At 42.5% G+C, this 22,979-nt stretch overlaps 1 protein-coding gene across 1 annotated transcript in view; it reads left to right on the forward strand.

The window, feature by feature from the left end:
* Positions 1–6,580: 6,580 nt before the first annotated feature.
* Positions 6,581–22,979, forward strand: part of CDCP1 (CUB domain containing protein 1) — an 82,313-nt gene continuing 65,914 nt past the window's right edge. Inside the window, 1 exon segment of the mRNA XM_020987338.2 lies at positions 6,581–6,845. Within this exon segment, the coding sequence (XP_020842997.1) occupies positions 6,755–6,845 (91 nt within the window). The 5' untranslated portion in view covers positions 6,581–6,754.

A 22,979-nucleotide genomic window follows, 5' to 3' on the forward strand; every position in this document is an offset into this window, starting at 1 on the left:
ACAGGGCCTGGCATTTAATAGATACTGAAATATTTGTTTGACATTTTCCTCCCACACCCACCCAACTTCCCCTCACACTCGCCATCAAAGTTTCTCTCAGAGCCCTGCTTTCTACTCCTGCAGTAAAGGGTGGAAATGCGTCACCCCACCCACAACACCATTTCTGGGTCTTAATGGTAGATCATATCTCAGCTCCAAGGAGTGTCCTGAATGACTGCTGTTTCAGGCACAATGGCTAGGCCAGTGAGGAACAGTGGCTTAGTGGAAATCACACCGGACTTGGAGTAGTCACAAGACCTGGGTTCAAGATTTAGCTTTTCTATTTATTGGCTTTGTGACCATGGGAAAGTTATTCTCCTCTGGGCCTTGGTTTTCTCATTTTTAAAATGAGAACATCGAACTAAATGGTCTCTAAGGCCCTTTCTGATTCTAATATGTAGTGTTGTTTCTAGGCAAGTGGACTTTTGGGGGGCCCTCAAATCACAACATTTAGGACTTGGGAAGTGGCAGGCATGCTTGAGGCAGCAGGGTTTAGTGGAAAGCTTACTGGATTTGGAGACAGAGTACCTGGGATCATATAACCGCTCTTTCAGTTATTATCTGTATAACCCTGAGAAAGCCACCTACCTCTCTGGGCCTCTGTTTTCTATTTATAACATATTTGTGGACAACCCTCTCCACTCAGACCCTCATGGAGATAGCCCAAGAGCCTGACCAGGCCCAGGAATTGAAATATTCCCCAAACCAGCAGACCTACTTCCAGCCCAGCTCCCACATCCATCGTGAAGAGGAGAAATCATGATGGAGAAGGGGCCAGCCTTTCTCATCTCCACCCGTCACAGCTGTTGGCCAGCTATCACCAATGGGCAGATGAATGCAGGAGGCCTGGGAGCAGCAGCCCCCAGCTACAGATCTTGTTTCCATTTCATCCCTTAGCGCCATCATTTTGGGGAAGCAGCTCCTATGGAGAGAGCACCAGCCATGCCAATTGACTGCCAACCAACTGCCAACACACAGGGCTGGTGTGCCAGCCTAGCTGAAGAGGCAGGGGACCCTGAAGGACAGACAGGAGACAACACGTGCTAGGCAAATTGAAACACCACCACCACCACCTGGACCACCATCTCCCCTCAGACCCTGATAGAGGCAGTCCAGGGCCCTGACCTCAAGGCCTGGGAATACCAGGACTCCATTCTAGTGGCTTCAGATATCATTGTGGGAAACAACCCCATTGGAGATGCTGCTCCTGCGGGTGATACGGCCGCTCCTGTTGGAGACCCAGAAGAAAAGGTTCTTGTCACCAAAGTCCTTGGCACTGTCAAATGGTTCAACATCAGAAACAGATTGGATTTTATTAGCAGAAGCAACATTGATGAAAAGGCATTACCAACCTCTTTGCCTCTACACTCCAAGGACCATGGGACCTTTCTATCTGACTTGTAGCTGGAAATTTTCATATGTGTTTGTCTTCCTCATTTGAATGTGAGCTCCTTGAGGGCAGGGGCTGTCTGACTTTTCTGTCCATATTCCCAGAGCTGTACACATAATAATGCTTTATTAATTTATTAAGAAAATTAAGGTATTGGCCTAGATTGGCCCAGGGGTCTCTTCTACTTCTTTCTCATGTTCCATAGACTCCACAGCTTATAGGAGGCTCAGAAAAGGAGAGAAAATATTATTAACATTTTAAAACATTATCTTGGATGCAACTGTGCAATGGGAGTAGGCCGGAAAAACTATCCTATAATAGGGAATAAAACATGAGATGATAGTAAGTAGGTTTCATGGCCTTTGGGAATGCATAGGGATGAGTCTATTCAATCACCAAATATACTATCCCTGACCTTTTGTTCTGAACTTTAGTTTGGAAAAAATGTGAGTGAACTTGATGGACTCTGATTGTCTCTTTTATTTATTTACACAGCAAAGCATCATCTAGTCCAACACCCTTTTCTACTGGAAAGATAATCTACTCAGCAAAACCAAGCATAGCCTATGGAGGTGAGGAAGTAGTCTGGCAGAAGTTAGGCATAGACCAACATCTCATACTTGATACTAAGATAAGCTCAAAATAAATATGTGATTTAGTCACAAAAGGTGATATCATAAGCAAATTAGGGGAGTATGGAAGAAACTGCCTGTCAAATCTATGGATATGAGAAGAGTTCATGGTCAAATAAGAGACAGAGATATTTGTGGGAGGCAAAATGAATAATTTTGATTATAGTAAATTAAAAAGATTTTGCACAAACAAAAGCAATGCAGCCAAAATTATAAGAAAAACAGGAAATGAGGGAGGTGCATTTTACAGTAAGCTCCTCTGATAAAGATTTCATTTCTAAGATATATACAGAACTGAGTCAAATTCATATGAATAAGACCTATTCTCTAATTGATCAAAGGATATGAACAGGCAGTTTTCAGAGAAGAAATCAAAGCTATCCATAGTCATATAAAAATGTTCTAAATCACTAATAATTACAGAAATAAAAATTAAAGCAACTCCAAGGTACCACCTCACACTCATCAGATTGTCTAAGATGAAAGAAAAGGAACAACATGATAGATGCTAGAGGGATGTGGGAAAATAGGTACAGTGGTGCACTTTTGATGGAGCTATGAACTAGTCCAACCATTCTAAAGAACAATTTGGAACTATGCCAAAAAGATTATAAAACTGTTGATACCCTTTGACCCATCAATAATTCTATGATGTCTATATCCCAAGAGATCAAAAAAAAGGGAAAAAAAAGGAAAAGGACCCATATGAACAAAAATATTTATGGTGGCTCTTTTTGGGGTAGCAAAGAATTGGAAACTGAGGCTATGTCCATCAATTGAGGAATGGCTGAACAAATTATAAATGAATACTATTGTGCTGTAAGAAATGATGAAGGGATTAGTTTTAGAAAAACCTAGGAAGATATAAATGAACTGATACAAAGTGAAGTGAATAGAATTGGGAGAACAATGTATACAGTAATAACAATATTGTAAAGATAAACAACTGTGAAAGACACTGTAACTCTGATCATTACAATGTTCCACCAAAACTCTAAAGGACTCATGATAAAAAGTACTATCCACCTCCAGATAGAGAACTGATAAAATGCAAAAAGTAGCATATTTTTTTCCTTTTTTTTGCAGAACATGGCTAATGTACATATATGTTTTACATGACTTCATATATATAAAGACTATCATATTTCTTACCATTTCAATGGCGAGGGGAGGGATGAGAGAAGGAAGAAGAGAATTTGTCATTGAAAATAAAAATAAAATTTTCAAAAAAAGGAAAACTTTTTGGGACCAGTGCTATGTAGAAACTGCTTTAATTCTGAGCCTACTTTCCCCAGGGACCAAAGTAGTAAAGGGGAGACTACGCTCGAGGTAAGGAGGAATCTTCCCCACTTTCAAGCATCCTATAGGTGTTGTTTCCCTCCACTAGAATATAAGGTCCTTGATAGTAGGGAGTGCCACGCTTGCTCATATCTGTATCCCCAGTGTTTCACATAGTGCCTGGGACATAGTAAGTAATTAACAAATGTTATTTATCTATCTATATATCTCTATCCATCATCTATCTCTCTATCATCTACCTACCTACCTACTTTCTGTTTCTGTTGTTGCTATCTTCACAGCAAATACTCCTTTCTGAAAGCTAATTGGTATCAATTTGGTTAAGTGGAACTCTAATACTAATTAACGGTGGCTAAAGTGTGGAGGGTACACAAGAATGGGGGGTTAATTTTAATGACATTAAAGAAAACTAATCCACTGCCCCTAAAACCCTGATGGGGAGATGTGGCTAGCCTCATTTTGGAAGAGTAAGTCCAGAGTCTTGCTACATCATTAACTCTATTGGATCTCTGCACGTCATAAAGCACAGCACATCACCAGCACTCCATGCTCAGCTCCTAGACGATTCTGGGAACCAAAAAACCGGGAAGGGGAGGGAGAGCAGAGGAGAGGAAGGTGCTCAGTTCTGACTCATAGGTCAAGAACATAATAAACTCAATTTACCTGTCCTCTGACTGGAACCACCTGTTCAGGTGACAGGGAGAGGAATACTGGACCTCTTCTGCACCTGCTCTGGGCTCAGTGCCTGCTCCATCAGGACCATAGAGCTAATTCTCCCGTGGAACTGAGCCAACCACAAATGATAATACCCACTTATTTCTCAGCTTCATACTTTTGCCAGTGGCCTGCCACTGTGTCTACAAGTGTATATGTGTGTATATAGTTTCAGCAGGGCAACTAAACTATCTCAAGATCCATTCCCATATCCTTTTGACTACAAGAAAGGCTCTAACCCCAAAGCAAGCATTATACATAAGCTGATTAAATTTCCTTCCAGTTCAAAGCCAGTTTTCGAACAACCAACTTCTCCCACTCCAGTAATGTTTATAAGTACAAAATAATGTTATGCCTCAACGCTCTTTGCGCTGATTCTAAATTCCATAAGCCAAAATGCTATCTTTCAAAGGCACCTGAAGGCTCATTACAGCCAGGCTGTCATCTTTTCCTTGCTTCACTCCATGATTTTGGACTGTAGTCTGTTTCTTCATACCCCCAAACAATTAACCTTTGGTGAATTGACACTTCTAAGGAGTTTAGTATCAAATCACATAAGATGTAGAGTTTAGCTAACTTCAGGAAAGTGTAGGATGATATTTGAACAATAATGCAATTCCCCACCACAAACACATATTAAGAAAATGGAGAAGCAACATGCCATAGTGGATAGGGTACTGAAATTGGAGTCAGGAAGATCTGGGTTCAAATACCACCTCAGGTACTTAAATACCACTGAACGTTATATCCCTCTATGAACTTCAATTTTTCATATGTGTAAAATCAGGATAATAATAGCAACTACTTGACCATAGCTACTCAGAAGGAACAGCATAGTCTAATTTGAGTTTCTTCTCTTTGTCCTATCTACCTTCTGGTGGACATGCTAAGGGCCACTGACAGACCCCAAAGTCAACCAGCTGGATGATAGGAGAGAAGTAAGAGACTTGGATGGTCTACAAATGTGATCTCACTCCCCAAATTCAGGTTAAACAGATTCTTAAATCTACTGGATGGGGTGGGAAGAGAAAATAGATACATATTATTTCATTTCTACATTCTTCCTCAGATTGTATGAATTTTAGCCTGGTTTCTGCCCAGGATACCCTACAAAGGGTCAAGCTATGGTTTCCTTCCTTCCTTCTGTCTGGGGCCCAAGGTGGCAATAAGGTTGTTTCCTGAAAGGATAATGGAAATTGCTTCCTTAAAGGTTATTTGTGGGCAGGGAAGACCAAGGCAGGGAAGATCAAGGAGCAGAGTCCCTCCCAAGCATAGTCCCCCCTCCTCTATGTATTAAAGCACCTACTGCCATGGACAGGCAGGCAAGCCCAAGAGTCTTGAGAGCTGCAGTGTTCTCCCACCAAAAACCACAAGGCCTGCTTCCTGCCAAGTCCTGCCAAGCCATCATCCAGGACAGTAACTTTTATGGAGACGTGGCCTGGCAACTGTCTCTCCAAGTGCTTCAGCCCCTGCCTCCTCAACAGCTACAGTTACTAAAGACCCAGAAAAGACAGTTCTCAGTGCCAAAGTCCTTGGCACCATCAAAAGGCTCAACATAGAAATGGATATGGTTTTAGAGATGGAAATGATGCTAAAGAAGACACAATGCCATCTGCTTTGTCATTGCACCAGGGGCCTTTCTACCTCACTTAAGGTTGAATCCTCCTGTATGTGTCTCCCCCACTGAAATATGAGCTTCTTGAAAACTGAGTGCTTTACATATAGCAAGTGCTTAATAAATGTTTTCCCCATCCAGTCATTCATTCATAACTGTGTTGGAGAACACTGAAAAAGGCTTGAAGAAGATATTAAGTTTAGGCATGATCTGGTCCTTTCCCTAATGCAGTTTACAGTGGGGAGATAAGACCAGTAGTCTAGGATGATAAATTCATAATGGACTCACGGATATAAAAATGAAAGGGACTCTGAGCTACACCCCTCATTTGGGAGCTGGGAGGGACCTCAAAGGCCGTCTAACCTCTCTTTCTACAGATGAGACCTGCCCAAGGTCTCACTGGCAATAAGTGTCAGAGGCAGGATTTGAACCAACATCCTGGAACTCCAGAGCCAGAGTACTTTCCAATGTACAATGTTCATTTTACAGATGAGGAAAGTGAAGCTCACCGAGGGATGTGAAAGTAGAACCGACATTCGAACCCCGCTCTCACTCTAGCGCCCTTTCCAGCACCCTCAATAATGCATGTATGTACATGAGGAAGGTGGAGAACAAAATGCCATGTTAAGCCTAAGGGAGGACGCTGTTACCTGCCCAGCTTCTCCGGGGAAACTCCTTGGAGAGGTAGTAACTGGGTTAGACCCTAACGATTGGGAAAGAATTCACTAGGGGGAAGGGCACCTCGACTGCTGGCGTGGAAGGGAAAGGAAACCCAGGAATAAAGAAGGTGAGGCGAGCATAAGCAGCTCTGCAGACTAGGGAGGCGGGACAAGGAAAAAAGAGGGGGACGAGGGAGGAGGTATGCAGCTGGGCACTGCTGGGCGGGGCCGGGCCGGGCCAGCCAGGAGCGCTCCAGCCCGCAGGTGAGTTGCGCGGAGCACAGCGCAGTGGCGCAGTGGAGGCGCCGCCGCCAGCCTTGGGCTCCCGGTCAGCTGCTGGGATCCGCGGGAACTGTGGGCAGAGATCCCCCTGCCCCGCGGATGAGGAAGAGGGCTAGCAAGAGCCATGGGCGGCTGTAGCCGCGGCGTAGCGGCGGCGGTGCTACTGCTGCTGCTGCTGCACCTGGGCGCGGTGGCGCAGGTTGGGCGCTGGACAGGTAAGTGCGCTCGGAAGCGGCTCCCGGGGGGGAGATGGAGGAACCTTGGGGTTGGGGGGAAGCCGAGGTGGGGGGCGGGGCGCCTTGAAGAACCGGGGCAGGGCTGGAGAAAGGTGGCGCCCAGGGCTCCCTGCACACCTGGAGCCCTAACCTCCAGGTGGACTATTCCACCCGCGCTGTTCTCTCTGCTGGAGGTGGCCGGTTCCTGTACCTTTCCTTCTCTCCTTCACCAAGGCTAAGGGATTACCAACTCCTGCCCAACTAGGGCAAGTGTTAAACCCGCCCCGTCTCACTGTGGGAGCGGCTGGAAGTAAGTTGCTCTTGTAACACAGGAAGAAGGAAAAAGAATGTGTGAGTTGTGAATGCTGTTGGTTGGCTTGTATGTGAGAAGAGCATTAACTAAGTGAGATTAAATTTGAACTCGGGAAGATGAATCTTCCTGACTCTAGAACCGGTAGTCTATTCACTGTGCCACCTAGCTGCCTAGGGCATTAACTAGTGAATGGGGGAGAGGAGTGGTGAGAGGCTGAGTCCCCTAATTCCCAATTTGTTCTAGAGCTCTTTTTATCTCCTATTCCGAGGACTACAGAAGAATATTGTAGGAAAAACGGTACAATAGGAGGATAGATTTAGAGCTGGAACTCTACTCCAATCTCCTCCTTTCCAGAAGAGGAAATTGTGGGCCAGAGAAGGTAGATGACTTACCCAGAGTCACACAAATCCATGACAAAGCAGGGCCTAAACCCAGCTTCCCTGAACCCAAATCCAAGGCAACCTCCACTTAAACCTTGACAGTTTTAAGGTTTGCCACGGGTTCCGGCCCCAGCTTCTCACTCTTGTCTCACTCCACCCTCCTCCTCCTTACTTCCAGGTCCCGGGACATATGCCTTTGGCAAATCGAATCAGAAAATGAAAGCAATTTCCCCTACTTGAAGGTTGTAATTTCACTGTCTTTACTGGTGTTTCTTAAAGTCTGCTGTTAAGGCTGGACTTTCTATGTACCCCATTGCTCTGTGCTGATTTATTCTACTCTTCATAAAAGAGGCTGGGAGGTGGGTTACTACAATTAGGATTTAAATTAGGATCAAAAAAATTCAGGAGGACAGTTTATGAACATGCCCTCACCCTAACAGCTTTAGGAAAGTCTACAGTCTAGTTAGTAATCATAGAAAATAATTTCTGAAGGACCACGATTTCTAGGATAGAGACAGATGGCAAAGACAGAGAGGGGAGGGGGGAACATTTTTTTTAAGTGTATCAATAAGCAAAAGCAGTTTTGCTTCCGATCTGACTTCACGAAGTAAGCAGCTTTAGATGGTGACTACTACTTCCTGCCCCATTAGAAAGGTTGCTATGATTTCATCGGTTATCATGAAGGATGTGTAATCTTTCAGTAAACTGAAGAGAAACTAGGCCAGGTGTGCACAATTAGGGTAAATGAAGTCTTATTTGAATCATTAAACTGGTAATTAAACATAACTGATTAATTACATAACTTTTCTCATTGTTTTCTGCTGTATTACTGAATATTGTATCAGTATACAACATTGAGAACATGACAGCCTTGTAGGGAAAGAGCAGACTTGGCATCACCAGACCTGGACTTGAGATCTGGCTCCCTCATTTATTAATTATATGGCCTGACAAGTCACAACCTCTTTGAGCCTTGGTTTCTTCATCCTAAAAATGGGGTTGGTGATACCTTTACAAGTTACCTCACAAGATTGTTGTAAGGATTCAATTAAATGATGGGTGTAAAGCACTTTGTAATTTCCAAGGGCTATCTATATAAGCCAATCCAATGACATTTACCCACTATTGGCAAGGCTTCATATACCTTATTAGCGATATCAAAACTCAAATAGAAAACAGTTACTAAACCATACATAAAGATCCCTGCTAGTGCACATTGACTTAGAAAACCACTCTCTATGTTTCATTGTATTTTTTTGTTAGATATTTCCCAATTACATTTTAATCTGGTTCTTATTGTACTAAGGAAGGCTATGTGCTTGACACATTTGCTTTAAACCACTATATTAAGCAGGAGTCAGTACCATTCATAGTGCTTTGCACATCACAGTTACTAATAAAAAAATAAAAGCTCATTAGTTTGAATAGATAATCTTGGTAATCCAGGAGGAAGAGGTCAAAGTTATTATAAAGAAGCTAAAAGGAATGGGGTTGGGGGGGAGAGTATATTTCTTAGTTATTTCCTGTGATTTTCCTCATTTTCCTCAATGTCCCAATCAGGATTTTTAGGATGTTGGTATCCATTCTAAACCAACAAGAATTTATTAAGGGTTTACTATATAGAGTGGAAAGTCTTCAGGTCCAAGTGATAGAGAAAGTTGGCTTCAGAGTCAGGAAGACATGAATTCAAGTCCCATCTCTAACTATAGACCCTGAGCAACCCATTTATAACCTCTCAGTGTCCAAGTAGAGAAGATGCCAATCTGCATTGGTGAGGGAATTCTTTACTAGGAGTTTCCTATGCCAATGAAATAACAGTCACTATGCTACCACCACCACCACCACCACTACTACTACTACTACTACTACTACTACTACTACTACTACTACTACTACTACTACTACTACTACTTCTACTACCACTACTACCACTACTACTACTACTGCTACTGCTACTAATACTAATGTATGAGGCAGTGGAGGCACAAATACAAAATGTGGGAGGAAATGGTTCCTGCCTTCTTTCTTTCATTTGATGGGGGTGGTGAGGATACATGTAAATAGATTGGAATGTATTGGTCATTTTGGGACAGTAATTTAATTCAATTCAATAAATATTAAGCATGTACTGTGTTAAAGGCTCTGTGCTAGATACTAAAGATAAAAAGACCAGAAAAAAAAAAGTCCTTATCTACTGAGGAGCTTGCATTCTTCTGAGGACACAACACCTAAAAAGAGGAAGGACAAAGAAGTGATAAGTAGGAACAGAAGGAAAAGTTCCTTAGAGGAGGTAGCTTGAGTTCAGGATGTGGGAAAGGAGTGTATTCCAGGAACTGGCACTGGCCAGTGCAAATATAAAGATAGGAAATGGAGATCATACTGTCCAGTCTTTTGATCGTTGAAGAAACAAGCCCAGAGAATTGAAGCAACTCACCCAAAGTCACCCAGCTGCCAAAGCAGCATGGCAGGATCCATGTTTATTCCAGGCAGTGATGTGGTGGTCAATGTCTAACAACCACTGTGGGGAAGGGTATATTCAGAACATTCTTTTAACTTTATTCTTTATTACTAACACTTTCTTAGGACTAGACAGTTAGCAAAACTATAAATCAAACCCTAATTTATAGTGCTTAAGGATTTTGAAGTATAAATGTTCACACTGAAAATTTAACCAAAGGGTCTCCCGAGTAGTCTAAGCGGGCTCCAGCACATCCCTGAGCATGGGAACCAAGTGCATACAGAAATGGCACCAAGTGAGTGTTATGTTAGGCGGGTATAACCCTTCGGTTCAGCCTGATCAGTATAAAGGCCTTAGCTTAGATAATCAGTCTGCCTCCAGTTTTAACAGGTCACTCTGGTCTTTCTTCTGTGATCATTTCCCATCAGAGTCCAAGTGGCATTACTTTAGGAAGTAGATGCTACATTTCTTTTTCTCTCTTAAGGTTCACAAAAAAAAATGACTAATACTAAGACAGAGAATAGGGCTATTATCCAGTCGCCTAGTGAGCAACCTGATTCAGCAGGGTACGTGGTTTACAATTAAAGCAAAAAAGAAGAAAATTCCAGAGATCTTTCAGGCGTCCTCCCCTCGCTTAACACAAGCCCTGTCTTTGCTTTTACATGCCTATATTCCCTTGGATGTACTTGGATGGGATGAAACATGGGGCTTGTGGGCAGGAGTTTGTGCTGGATTTATTGCACAGATCTGCTTGGTACTGGCTGTGATGAAAAGAAGTAAGTACAGATAGATGCAGAAGAACAGAGATGATCTGAGATACCATTATGAGAATCATGAGGATACTCAGAGTGGTGCTTGTGGTTGAGGTCAGTGGTAATTATCAAGAAACAGAGGCATAGGTGGTGGTACTTGAGTGTTTCCAACCCCTAACCGAAGCTGAGCACTCTGCCTTAATAATGAAGAGCTGTCTCTACCCTTCAATTATAATTCTGGATTATAAAAATTATACTTGCAATCAAATTATTTTAAATGGTTTTACACAGCTTTGTAATTAGCCTTTCACCCACTTTCCCAAGATGGAAAACAGCTTACTCTAGTAAACAGGAGAAAGGTGGTCAATTCTCTCTTGTTGCTTCCCTACCAGACCTGGTCTGTGCTGTTATATTTGCCTTCTTCTTTGGATCATGCATAAGAGCTGGAAGAGGTCTTACAGGTCATCTGGCCCAACTTCTTCTTTGTACAGATGAGAACTGAGGCTCAGAAAAGTTAAGGAAGGTCACACAATAAATGTCAGAGCTGAGATTTGAACCCAGAGCTGAGAATCAGACCCCAAATCCAGCCCTCTAACCTGCATTCTTCCTGCATGAGGAAGAGTGGTCTGATTAATGATGAAAACAATTTCAGGCTGGTAAAATATTTTGACTTTACTTTCCAGAGAGACGCATCAGAATGTTGGTTAAATGGCCCAAAGCATTGAATGCTGTCCAAAATACAGGACTTGACAAGAGGATACTGTTTATGGCTCAGGATTCAGCTCTGGCAATATGGCACACATCACTTTCATTATAAGTAAATTCATTCCATGATGAATAATTTAACAAGAATCAGGAGGACCTGAGTTCAGATCTGGCCTCAGACACTTACCAACTGTGTGAGCCTGGGCAAGTCGCTTAACCCCAATTGCCTAACCAAAAAAAAAAAAATTATCAAGGAGAGAACTGATTCTTTTGGATTATTGGAGAGATAGACTAGCACAGAAAAAAAGAATCTGCCTTGGAGTCAGACCTGGGTTTCAGGCATAGTTCAGCCACTTATTGGTTGTGTGGCTATAATCAAATCATTTCTGTTCCCTGGGGTTCAGTTTCTTTATTTGTAAAATGAAGGCAATGATTGGACTACTAGATGATTTCTTGGGTCCCTCCTATCCCTAATATTCTGTAATTCTATTGTGTTGTGAGTTCAATTTCTAGTTAATATTCATTAAGCACCTGTCTAAGTGTGAGGCACTGTGTGCTACACACGTCACTCTCTTCCTCTTAGAATCTCCAATGTCCCTCAAAACTCAGCTCACATACACCTCCTGCATGAGGCTTTTCCTCAATTCCACCCCATGTCTGCTTGCCCCCAAATTACCTAGTTTTTACTTTGTATAGATTTGTACATGTATGTAGATTTATATGTGTACATACTCTCTCATAGAATGTAAGGTCCCTGAGGACAGGGATTCTTTCACGTATGTCTTCTCTCTTAATGCCTATCAAACTGCCTGACAGATTGTAGGCGTTCGATAAATGCTTGTTGAAGGAAAGGCAAATCCCTAAATGTAGCAACTATGCCTCTCAGCAAGTACATAGCTGCTGGTGTGACAGGAGATCAATGGAGGATGATGACTAATTAATAATGATAGCTAGCATTTGTTCTCAGCACAAGACAACTCTGAAGGACTTATGATGAAAAATACCACCCATCCCAAGAGAAAGAACTGATGGTGTCTGAATACAGATGAAAGCAAACTTTTTTAAAGTTTTTTTATTTTTCTTGGGCTTTTTTCCCCTATGTTTTCTGTTGCAACATGACTAATATGGAAATACGTTTTGCATGACTGCACAGGTATAACCTATACCAAATTGCTTGCCTTCTCAGTGAGGAGAGTGGAGAGGAAGGGAGGGAGAGAATTTGTTACTCAGAACTTTAAAAATGAATGTTAACAATTGGTTTCTTTACATATGATTGGAGAAAAACAAAATACTAAATGAAAGATAAAAAACAAAAAATAATAACTAGCATTTATGTCAGTTTAAGGTTTGCAAAGCACTTTACATATGTTCTCATTTAATCCTCACAATAACCCTTGAGAAGTATGAATTATTTTTACTCCATTTTGCAAATGGAGTACACTGAGGCAGACAGTGGATAAGTGACTTGCCCCAGGTCATGCAGCTAATAAATGTCTAAGGCAGGATTCAACCTTGAGTCATCGAGACCCTAAATCTAGTGCTCCATCCACTATGCCACCTAGCTGCCTCTGTACATTCCTTGAGGGCCAAGTTTTGTTCCTGTTTTTGCCTGTGTCCTCAGCACAGGACCTTGCATACAGTAGGTGCTTAATAAATCCCTACTCAGTTGACCTATTAGTTTAGTTGGTTACTGCAGAGATTGAACAAGAGCCAGACCAAGGAGTCACTTGCCATCAATGCCAGTTGACCCAGCCATGCCAGTTCAGTGGCCGTGGAGGGTACCTTCACCGTAGCCAGCTTTCTTAAAGACATGTGCCAGTTGTTGGAAGGGGCCACGTGACAGAGTGTAGATGGATGAGCACAAATTCATCACTCACGCTCGCACCATCCGAGTCTGTGCTTAATGAGAGGGGGTCAGCTGCCTCATCTTCACTTATAAAGGAGAGGAAGTGATTACTAGCAGGGACAGCCATGACTACAAGGCCCTACATGGCCCAACACGGTTTATTAGATAATCAGTTTGAAAATGGAAGGAACCCTATGGATCCTTCAGATGGGGAGACTGAGGCCCAGAGAGTTATGTCACTTGCCCAAGGACACACAGGAATTGAACCCTGGTTCTCTGACTTAAAATCCAGGGCTCTTTCCACTGACCATGGCTGTCCCCATGTGCCAAGGAACTGGGTCCTAGCCTCATCCCTTTCTCTCCAAATATTTTCAACTCAGTCCCCTGATCAATTGTTTTTGCTAGAAAATGTGACTGATCTTATAATGGAAATCAATGGCAAAATGAAATTGGCATTTCTGAAATTCATGTGGTGACCAGACTTTTCAGGACATTTATTGACCTATTCATCTTTAGTACTGTATTAAAAATTTTTTTTTACTCTTTTTCTAAAGGTAAAATGCCCTCCCCCCCATCATGTTTGTATTACAAAGGTTGGACATTGTTAAAAATGGGCTGTATTGTTGGAAACTGCCACGCTTTCTCATGGGGCAGCTAGGTGTCATCATGGATAGAGTGCTGGGCCTGGAATTAGGAAGACTCATCTTCCTGAGTCCAAATCAGGCCTCAGACACTTACTTATGTGACCCTGGACAGGTCACTTCACCCTATTTGCCTCAGTTTCCTCATCTGTAAAATGAGCTGGAGAAGGAAATGGCAAATTACTCCAGTGTCTTTGCCGGGAAAACCCCAGAGTCACAGAGAGTCAGACATGACCGAAAATGACTGAACAACAGCAGCTGTGCTTTCTGCTCAGTAAAAATCCAGCCGAGGAACTTGTGAAAGCACGGCTGGTCTGGGAAGGATCTCACTTTAGAGGGTTCAATCCCTCAAATATTCAAGTAAAATAAAATTAGATATCTCTTGGACACATTATGTAGCTGGGTGGTTGGTACAGATGTTATGACTTTTAAGTTTGAAATGAAATTCAAAGCCAGGAGATTCTGATATTCTACTTTCCACGCCCTACTGAAGCACTAGGAAAGAGAACCCTTGAAGGATGTTAGAGTTTGTAAGCCACCCTAGGAGGGAAAATTCCATTGCAGCGCAGCTTAGCAGGGCCTTCCTGTTGTTGTCTATGTTGTCATGGAGCCTTTGAAGCCAATGTGGAGGTTTGCACAATAGACACCATGTATCTCCTCCCTCAGAACTAATCACATATGGTGAACATCCATGCCTGAGGGATACCAGGATCTTCTCACCTCATGTTTTTCTGGACATGGAACACCAGGCTGCAGTCTCAGCAAAGCCTGTTTTTAATAAGATGCTCAACAAAAAGGAGCCTAAATCCTTCAAAAAATTCTTCATGCCTTAGTAGTCTAGCTATGACAATGACAGTTAATACCTACACCACTAAGAACACACAACTGGAAATGGTATCTTGTCTTAGGAAAATAGGCTTGGAGAAGTATTGCTATTATACTCTCCTGACTGTCTCACCGAAGAGTCTTAATGGAGTTGGTTTCTTGGCTGTTCTCGCTTATAGACTTGTCTAGCTCTTTGGGTAATTCTTTATCTTTATCTTTACATGTTGCTAACTTTCCTGTTCCTCTCAGATCTCTCCGATTTGGATGTCCTCCAAGGCTTTGTCCTGTGTCCTTTTCTTCATTCAGTGAGCTCGTGACCATCCACGTTTTCATTTGTCATCTTAGTGTAGATGACTACAAAACCTATATTTCCAACCCTGGTCATTCCTCTGGGCTATAGCTCCAGATAACTAACTCTGTGTTGGACATCTCTATCTGGATGTCCTGTAGGTATCTCCAACATGTCCATATCAGAACTCATCAAGTCTTAATGGCACTCAGTTCACTAATCCATGCTATCTCAGATTGAACATAAATGCTTGTTATAAGACAGCTTTGAAAATAACATATTTACTTCATTATACATATTTTTAAAAGCAAACTGTACATAACTGAGACACATAATTATCTTTTTCTCATCTACTTTGTATATGGAAATGTTCTCCTTTAGGGAGTATTTATTACATTTAACATTTTTTTAAATGTTTGTTGGGTTGGATGCCCTCAGAAACTTGACTGAGACTTAGAAAGAATGGTGAAATAACTAAGAGCTGGACTCCTTTATCATTTCTGTACCCACTGTGAGCTTTTCTTCCTAAGTTGCCCAAATCTTTCATTCATTTCCCTAATATTTTCCAAGTAATTATTATGCTCAGGGTATTATGAGTAATTCACACTTCTGTAAAGGTTTTGATATATAAAGCACTTTCTTCAGCAACACCCAGTGAGCTAGATCATTCAGATATTAGTAACACCATTTTATAAATGGGTAATCTGAGTCTCAGAGAAGCTGTGTGACTTTGCCCTCTTTGATACAGCTCGTAATTGTCAGGGCCATGGTCTTTTGACTCCAAGCCCAGTGTACTTTATTTTATTTTTAAGTTGACAAAACATTTATTAAAGATAGAACAAAATCACTTTCTAGAAGAGACACAAAAGCTATTAAAATACCTTTATTAAAAGAAAAAATAGTATGAAAATTATTTATAAAACTGATCTGTTAGGGGCTGAAAAGTGTTCACAGAAGACAAACTTTGTAAAAAGACAGAACCTGGCTTGGCTAGCCCCAAGTCAATACCAAGTTCAGTGGTGGATGTCATTCAGAAGCATGTCTGTCTTCTGGGAGATGAGATGGTCACCATACGCAGAGGGACCATGGAAACAGTCACTTTGTAAAACAGCTTTGCCCAGCCAAATAACACCCGAAGAATCAAGTCTTCTAGGCTGAATGGCTGTATGGAGATGGGATGGGACACAGGGTTACTTTCATTCTTCACTTTTTGGGGAGTGGGGTTATATTTCACTTCTGGGAACAAAAATTTCTCCTACCCTTTCAACCCAGAAATATTTTCCCTTCATTCAATTCAAGCAAGATTTCCCCTCTTAAAAGCTGGATAAAGATAGATGGCTTGAGAGAATGACCTGAGTCCAGGTGCTCATAGAGCTGGTTTGCTCCTAAGGTTTGCTCTCACAGGCCTGATCTCATTACCTAGTGAGTCTGGGGATTTACACCTTCTTGGGGAACTGCAGATAGTTTCAGGAGGCAGCAGAGACTGAAAGGCTTGATCTCTGGGTGTCAGGAACTCTGTGTTCAGCTGTGCTGGACCTTAATAGCCCTTTCCAAGGTAGAGTGGACTCTGAGGGCAGTCTGCCTTTCCCAGACTGGGGGACTCTTCCTGGTGAGCAGTACCTGGCTGCAGGTTTGGGGATGGCAGTAGGTGTGGGCAGCCTGCTAGACTTGACAGCTGGGCCCTGTGTCTGGGCCAGGCACTGAATGGTATTTGAGAGAAGTTGTAAGGCAAGGGATGGCCTCTCAGTGCAGTGCCTGACGGCTGGGAGCTTACAATGAAGTAGAAAAGATAAGCTGTGTATACCAATAACTGGGTGTAGCATAGGGGTTGATTCAAAGATCTCCAATCAATTGAGAGCCTAGCCCATTTCATGAAATTAGACTCTGAGTGGCCCTTTTGCAGTCTGTAAATAGTATTAGACTTTGAGTGGCAGAGTTTGCATATTAAACGAGCAGAAAGTTGGTTGACAACCATCAGAGACCACGAGCTTGCTTTGGACATGGGTTGCTTTTGTGCCTTTTCTCCATCTATTCAGTGAGGTAGGCCAAGGTGAGAAACTGAAGAGTTAAAAAGAGGGTACTGATTCTGGTCAAGTCAATCCAGAAGTCACTAAGCTTGAGAAGTGAGCTCAGGAATCTGCTCTGGAGGAAGAAGTCTATTCTTGAGGACTAGCTTGCATCCCATTCAGAGTTCAGTGAGGTGGGGAGGGAATTCCTCTCTCCCTTTCCATCAGTAATGGCATCTTATGGCAGAACCACACAGCATAAGAGATGTGTGCTTACAAACAGACTGAGAAGGGAAGTCAAGGACATTGCTTCCTGAACACTGACCCCTCTGTGTGGAGAGAGCTCAGAAGAGTGAAAGCTTTGTGCCTAGAACTGGTATTGGACTGCTCAGGAGACTAGGGCTCAGAGCTCAGACTCTGAGGGAACAAACCTAGGAAGGCTTCTCACTGGTGCTAGGGGAAGCATTCCTATTTTTTCTGAAAAAGCATACCGATGGCAGGTCTAGGCAAGGACTTCAATTGAGCCCTAATCTAGAGGTGGTGGTGGTGATGACAGACAACCCCTGAGCATTATGCTCGATAAGCTCAGCCTAGAGCAGGCCCATTGGCCCATCAGGGCAAGAAACCTAACTCAGACATCATAATGAAACATGAGGGGCCATATGGTGTTAGACGTGTAAGTTGCCCCTCTACAAATGCTACCTACATTGGGGCATTTCATCTTTGTATCTGACCACTTCTCCCATTGTATGTTTTACAAGAGAGCACTCCCTGAGTTTATGAGAGAATGTTCTATTTTAGATTATTTTACTATGCTGTTCCAGTAAATAATGCCTTTGCTTTAGGTAATTGTGTTCTATACCTGACCATTAAAAAATAAACCTATCGGTGGGGGCTCACAAATTACAGTTTTAGAAGTAGAGTTTCATAGACTCCTTTGATCTGGTAGTAGCCATCTCCAGAGGACCTGACTTGCAAGTGAAAACTGAAGGGAGGTGCCCCAAGGGTATCCCTATGATACTAGGCAGCATGTAAGTATCAAATAAGTACTGCCAATAAGTATTTTGGGAATAAAGAGGAGGGTGAAAGGAAGTATTTAGGAAGAATTCACAATTGAACGTGGTGTCTGAGCCAGGTCTTGACGAATGGCTAGAATTTCAATTATTGGAAAAGAGAGATTTCTAAAAGAGACAGTAGACTCTAAAGTCTGACAAAGGATTCCATCCAGCAAGGTCAGCCCAAAACTGCCCTATCAGAGCTAAGGGACCAAGGGGTAGAGACCGGGTTATTGGTGGTGATGAGGTGGAGACAATGGTCCAAGCAGAGGTAGCATGACACGGTCTGTGAAGTCAGGGATATTTTTGTTGTTGTCCAGTCATTTTCAACTCTTCATGACCCCATTTGGGTTTTCGCTACTGGAGTGGTTTGCCATTTCCTTCTCCAGCTCATTTTGCAGATCAGGAAACTGAGGCAAACAGGGTTAAGTGACTTGCCCAGGATCACATAACTAGTAAGTGTCTGAGACTGAATTTGAATTCAGGAAGGTGAGTCTTCCTGACTCCAGGCCCAATGCTCTATCCACTGAGCCACTTAGTTGTTGCTCCGTGAGAGATACTAGAAATCATCTAATGCCATCTAAATCATTTAGCCAAGATCACATGAGTGATTAGTGCTCCCTCCAAATCCAAGGCTCTTTCTACTATGCCACAGTCTTGATCAGACACGGTATGCCACCGAAGATCAAGGACAAACCTTGGAGCCAGGAGGATTTGCTTTCAGGTCCTTCCCCTGACACATCCTGGCTTCTAAATGCTAGACAAATAGTTTAACCTCTCAGGACCCACAAACATCTCTCTCAGACTATAAATTAACAGTAAGTTCTGATCTACAGCAGTGCCAGGAGTTTCTACAACTGAGAATTTCCAGCAAGGATGCAATCACAGGTTAACCTCTTTGACACAGAATAAAGAGAAAGAGTTTCTTTAAGAAATTAGCACTTGGGGAAAGAGCAGGGTATAGAGATACATGCCTCAGATTTCTGACTTCCTAGTTGGGACCCAGACTGTATTTCCCCTTAGAAATAATGGGAATGCTATGATATAAGACCAAATTTGGGTCCAAAGAACAGATATGAGAAGATATCTGTCCCTACTTATTTTCACTGTATAATGTCAGACTTTTCCCACGTTGGTTTTGCTGGATTGTTTTCCCCTCTCTTTTTACATATATATTTTTAAATTATAAAATATGGTTCTCTGGGTGGGAAAGGAGGCATACACTGAGAGACATAGGTGATATAGAAACAAAAGATATCAGTAAAAATTTATTTTCAAAAGAAATAGCTATGCTGCTATACTATTAACACTACTGTATAATTCAGTGGCATTATAGGTTAACTTAGTTGGAGGAAAACCAAACGTCATTAATTATGGCGTCTCCTTGGGAAAGTACATTCCTTTTAAGGAGTACCAGTTAATGGATTTGGTCCAAGTGAGTCAATTGTCTAAGAAAGGCAAGAGCCCTTCTTCTTGAATGAGTCCCTCTTCTGGAGTAACCTCATCTCTGTTAGTTGATACTCCACATTCTGGCCAATTCCTAAATAAACGTTAGGTTTACAACACCTATAGACAATCAGAGGGAAGAGGTTCTCTACTAAGCACAGTGGGATAGCCTTGATTTCCTATTCCTAAGAGGGCTTGCAAATGAAGTTGGATAAAACCAGCCTACTGTATGAGTGGAGGATAAAATTTGTAATGGATAAAATGAGACACTATTTGTAAAGTGCTTTGCAAACTCTAAAGTGCTCTCTAGCTGTTATTCTGTTATGTGTGTATGAGCATGGATGCTCTTTTCAGGGTCGAGTGGTGTATCTATGGGTCTTGGACCCATAAAATCAAAGACTAGGAGCCGAAAGGGACATTAGGGATTCTGGTACAGTATTCAAAGAACCCAAATTCAAATCCCACCTCTGAAACTACCTATATGGCCCGGTCTCTACCCCTTAAACTTCCTGGGCCTTGGTTTCCTCCTCTATAAAATGAGGGGTTGGAGCAGATGGCCCTGAGGTCCCTTCCAGATCTAGATTTATGGTCCTATGATCTAGTCACAATTCTCAGAGAGGGGAAATGATTTGTAATAGTAATTAACAGAGCCAATATTTGAACTCAAGTCCTGATGCCAGATCCAGCACTCATATGTCTGTGCCCTGAGAGCAAACCAACTGTCTTGTGTTCCAGATAATTTCTGCATGCAAACATACTGTGTGAGACAGATGGAAAGGTGCATTGTGCCTGGCTATAGATGGGGATGTGAGTGGAAAGGTTTAGGGAAGAAGGACTTGATGGCCAGAAGCCTCTTTGCACAGCTTGGGAAGAAGATGACTCACAAGAACAATGTATCCTGGATAATTTTATCCTCTGCGGATTTTAAATGAAAATCTTCTGGCCAGTTCAAGTGTCAAAGCTCCTTGCTATGATATAAAACACGAGTTCTGTGACTTTCTGTGATGGCCAAGAAATTGTGCTTCAGCTGGAAGGAAGAATGTCATATGGGGTGCCCTAACTTAGTAATGACAATTTTTTTTGACTGGACTGATTTCATTGGTATATGGAATATATCCACTATCATCCTACCTCTATTTCTCTGCTTGTGTATTTGTGTGCCCATTTCAGAACCACATGTTAAGCTTGGTCTTGGGCTTGTAAGATCAAAGACCTGGACCTGGAAGAGACATTGGAGATTGAGGAAATTCCTTCTTCCCATGCCCATCAGCATCTGCTATGCAATTTCTAATCTTAGAGAGTTGCCAGTGACTTGCCCAGGGTCATACCTCTGCTACATGTCAGAAGCAGGACATGTACCCGGGTCTTCCTAACTCTCTGGCTGTCCCTAATAATTAACTCACACCTGTATTACACTTTAAGACTTATAAAATATTTTCCTCCCTTTAGAACTTTGAGGTAGGTTATGTATGGATTATTAGCCACATTTTACTGATGAGGGAGAAGTCATAGGGTTATAGCCCTAAAGTACTTAACCTGAGATTTGCTGATAGGGAATCTATGAACTTGAATGGGGGTGGGGGGGGGAATAATATATGTGTGTGTGTATATATGTGTGTGTGTGTGTGTGTGTGTACGTGTACATATATACATGTATATATATAAAAAAAATTTTTAAAGTTGAAGGAAATGCTAAATTTCAACTAAAGACTAATCTTTAGCTGAAATTTAGCATTTCCTTCAACTTTTAAAAAGTATTATTCTGTGAAAAGGTCCATAGGCTTCCCCAGACTGCCCAAGGAGTCCATGACACAAATTAGAACCTCCAATCTTATACGATCCTCAGAAATGACCCACTACCGCCCCACTTCTTTTACAGCCCGGGGTGGGGGGGTGGGTTAATGAGCAGGTGAAGGTAATGTGGGGTGTGTCAAGCAGGATTCCTTGGACTACACAGCCAGTTCTGTTTCCATACCGCCTCCCATGGGCTGGCTTGCTTATGGCCATAGAGCCTGTAAGCAACAGGTCTCTGAGTCCAGCACTCTTTCCACTAAGCCAAGCTGACTTTTGAGAAGCTGACCCAATCCCAACCCAACTTCAGGCTGACTGATTTCCTGCAGGTGACTGTGGGATAAAAGAATATTTCATAAACCACAAACAGAGCTGAGCACTCCTACCTCTCCAAGAGTGGTCTGCTTTCTTTCTCCCTTTCCCCTTCACTCATTTGTCCTCCTCCCTTTATATCAGGAAGGCTGGCCCAGTGCCTGAAAATAGTGACTCCAGAATGTACTTTTGAAAGGGGAAGCTCAAAAATCTCGGCCTCAGCAGTGTGTCACTGATTTAGCTTTGAACCTCCCTGAGCTCTCTGGCTAATTGTCCTGAGATCACTACTTAAGTCCTATCTGGGTAGCTTGTAGATAATAACAGTAATGACTGCCCTTGTTGACATAACACCTTTCTCCTGAGCTGCCAGTTAAGTATACAAACATCTCATTAATTCTCACCACAGTCCTGGGGGGGAGGTAGGAGGCAGGTGTCATTATCCCAACTTTACAGATGGGATGCAGGCCCTGAAAGCTGATTCCTCTGGCTGCCAGAGGTGAGACTTCACCTGTAACTTGGAGAACAGAGCTGTTGTTGGGCTCCTGTCTTTTACTGCCTTCAGAAGAAGAGTGTTTAAGGCTATCGTCCAGGGTTTAATTTATTGGATCTTAGATTTTGAGTTGGAAAGGACCTTAGAGTTCACCTACTCCAACCCCCCTTTTTTACATGAGGAAACTGAGGCCAAGAGAGAGGGAGGGTCACACAGCCAATAAGGGAAAGACTCAAGATTGAACCCTGCAATCTCTGATGGCAAATATGCAGCTCTTTCACTGAATTATGCAGTCTTTCTCTATTTATCTAAATGAAAAGGAACAATCAATTTAGTTTTCCTTTATAATACCAATCGACAAAATGTATCAAGGTCCAGCTGTGTGCTAGGGAAGAGGCAGCCTCAAAGAGGGGAAGCCCTGTGTCCAAATCCCACTCTGCTGCGCACCAGCTGCATGGCCCTGGACAAATCATCCACTTCTCACTGCCCTAGGCAACTCCATAAGACTAAAAGTTGCCTAGAAGGTGCTGATTTGAGTCCTAGCTTAAATCTCATCTTCTACAAGAAGCCTTTCCTGATTCTTCCTTAAGGCTAGTAGATTAGAGATTAACGTAAAGTCTAACACTTGGGTTCAAAAAAATCAATTTTACCAATCCATATGGAGGAGGCACCGTGAGATAGCAATTTATCTGAAAAAAGATCTGGGGGTTTATCAGACTCTCTGCTCCACAGCGAGTAGGAGTCAACAGTGGGCTCCATCAGCCAAGAAAGCTAATGCCACTTAGGGCCATTAGCAAAAGACTAGATGACCACACATTGAGTCTG

This window comes from Phascolarctos cinereus, unplaced genomic scaffold, assembly GCF_003287225.1.
Source record: "Phascolarctos cinereus isolate Bilbo 61053 unplaced genomic scaffold, phaCin_HiC Scaffold_1;HRSCAF=81, whole genome shotgun sequence".
In the NCBI taxonomy this organism is placed as follows: Eukaryota; Metazoa; Chordata; class Mammalia; order Diprotodontia; family Phascolarctidae; genus Phascolarctos; species Phascolarctos cinereus.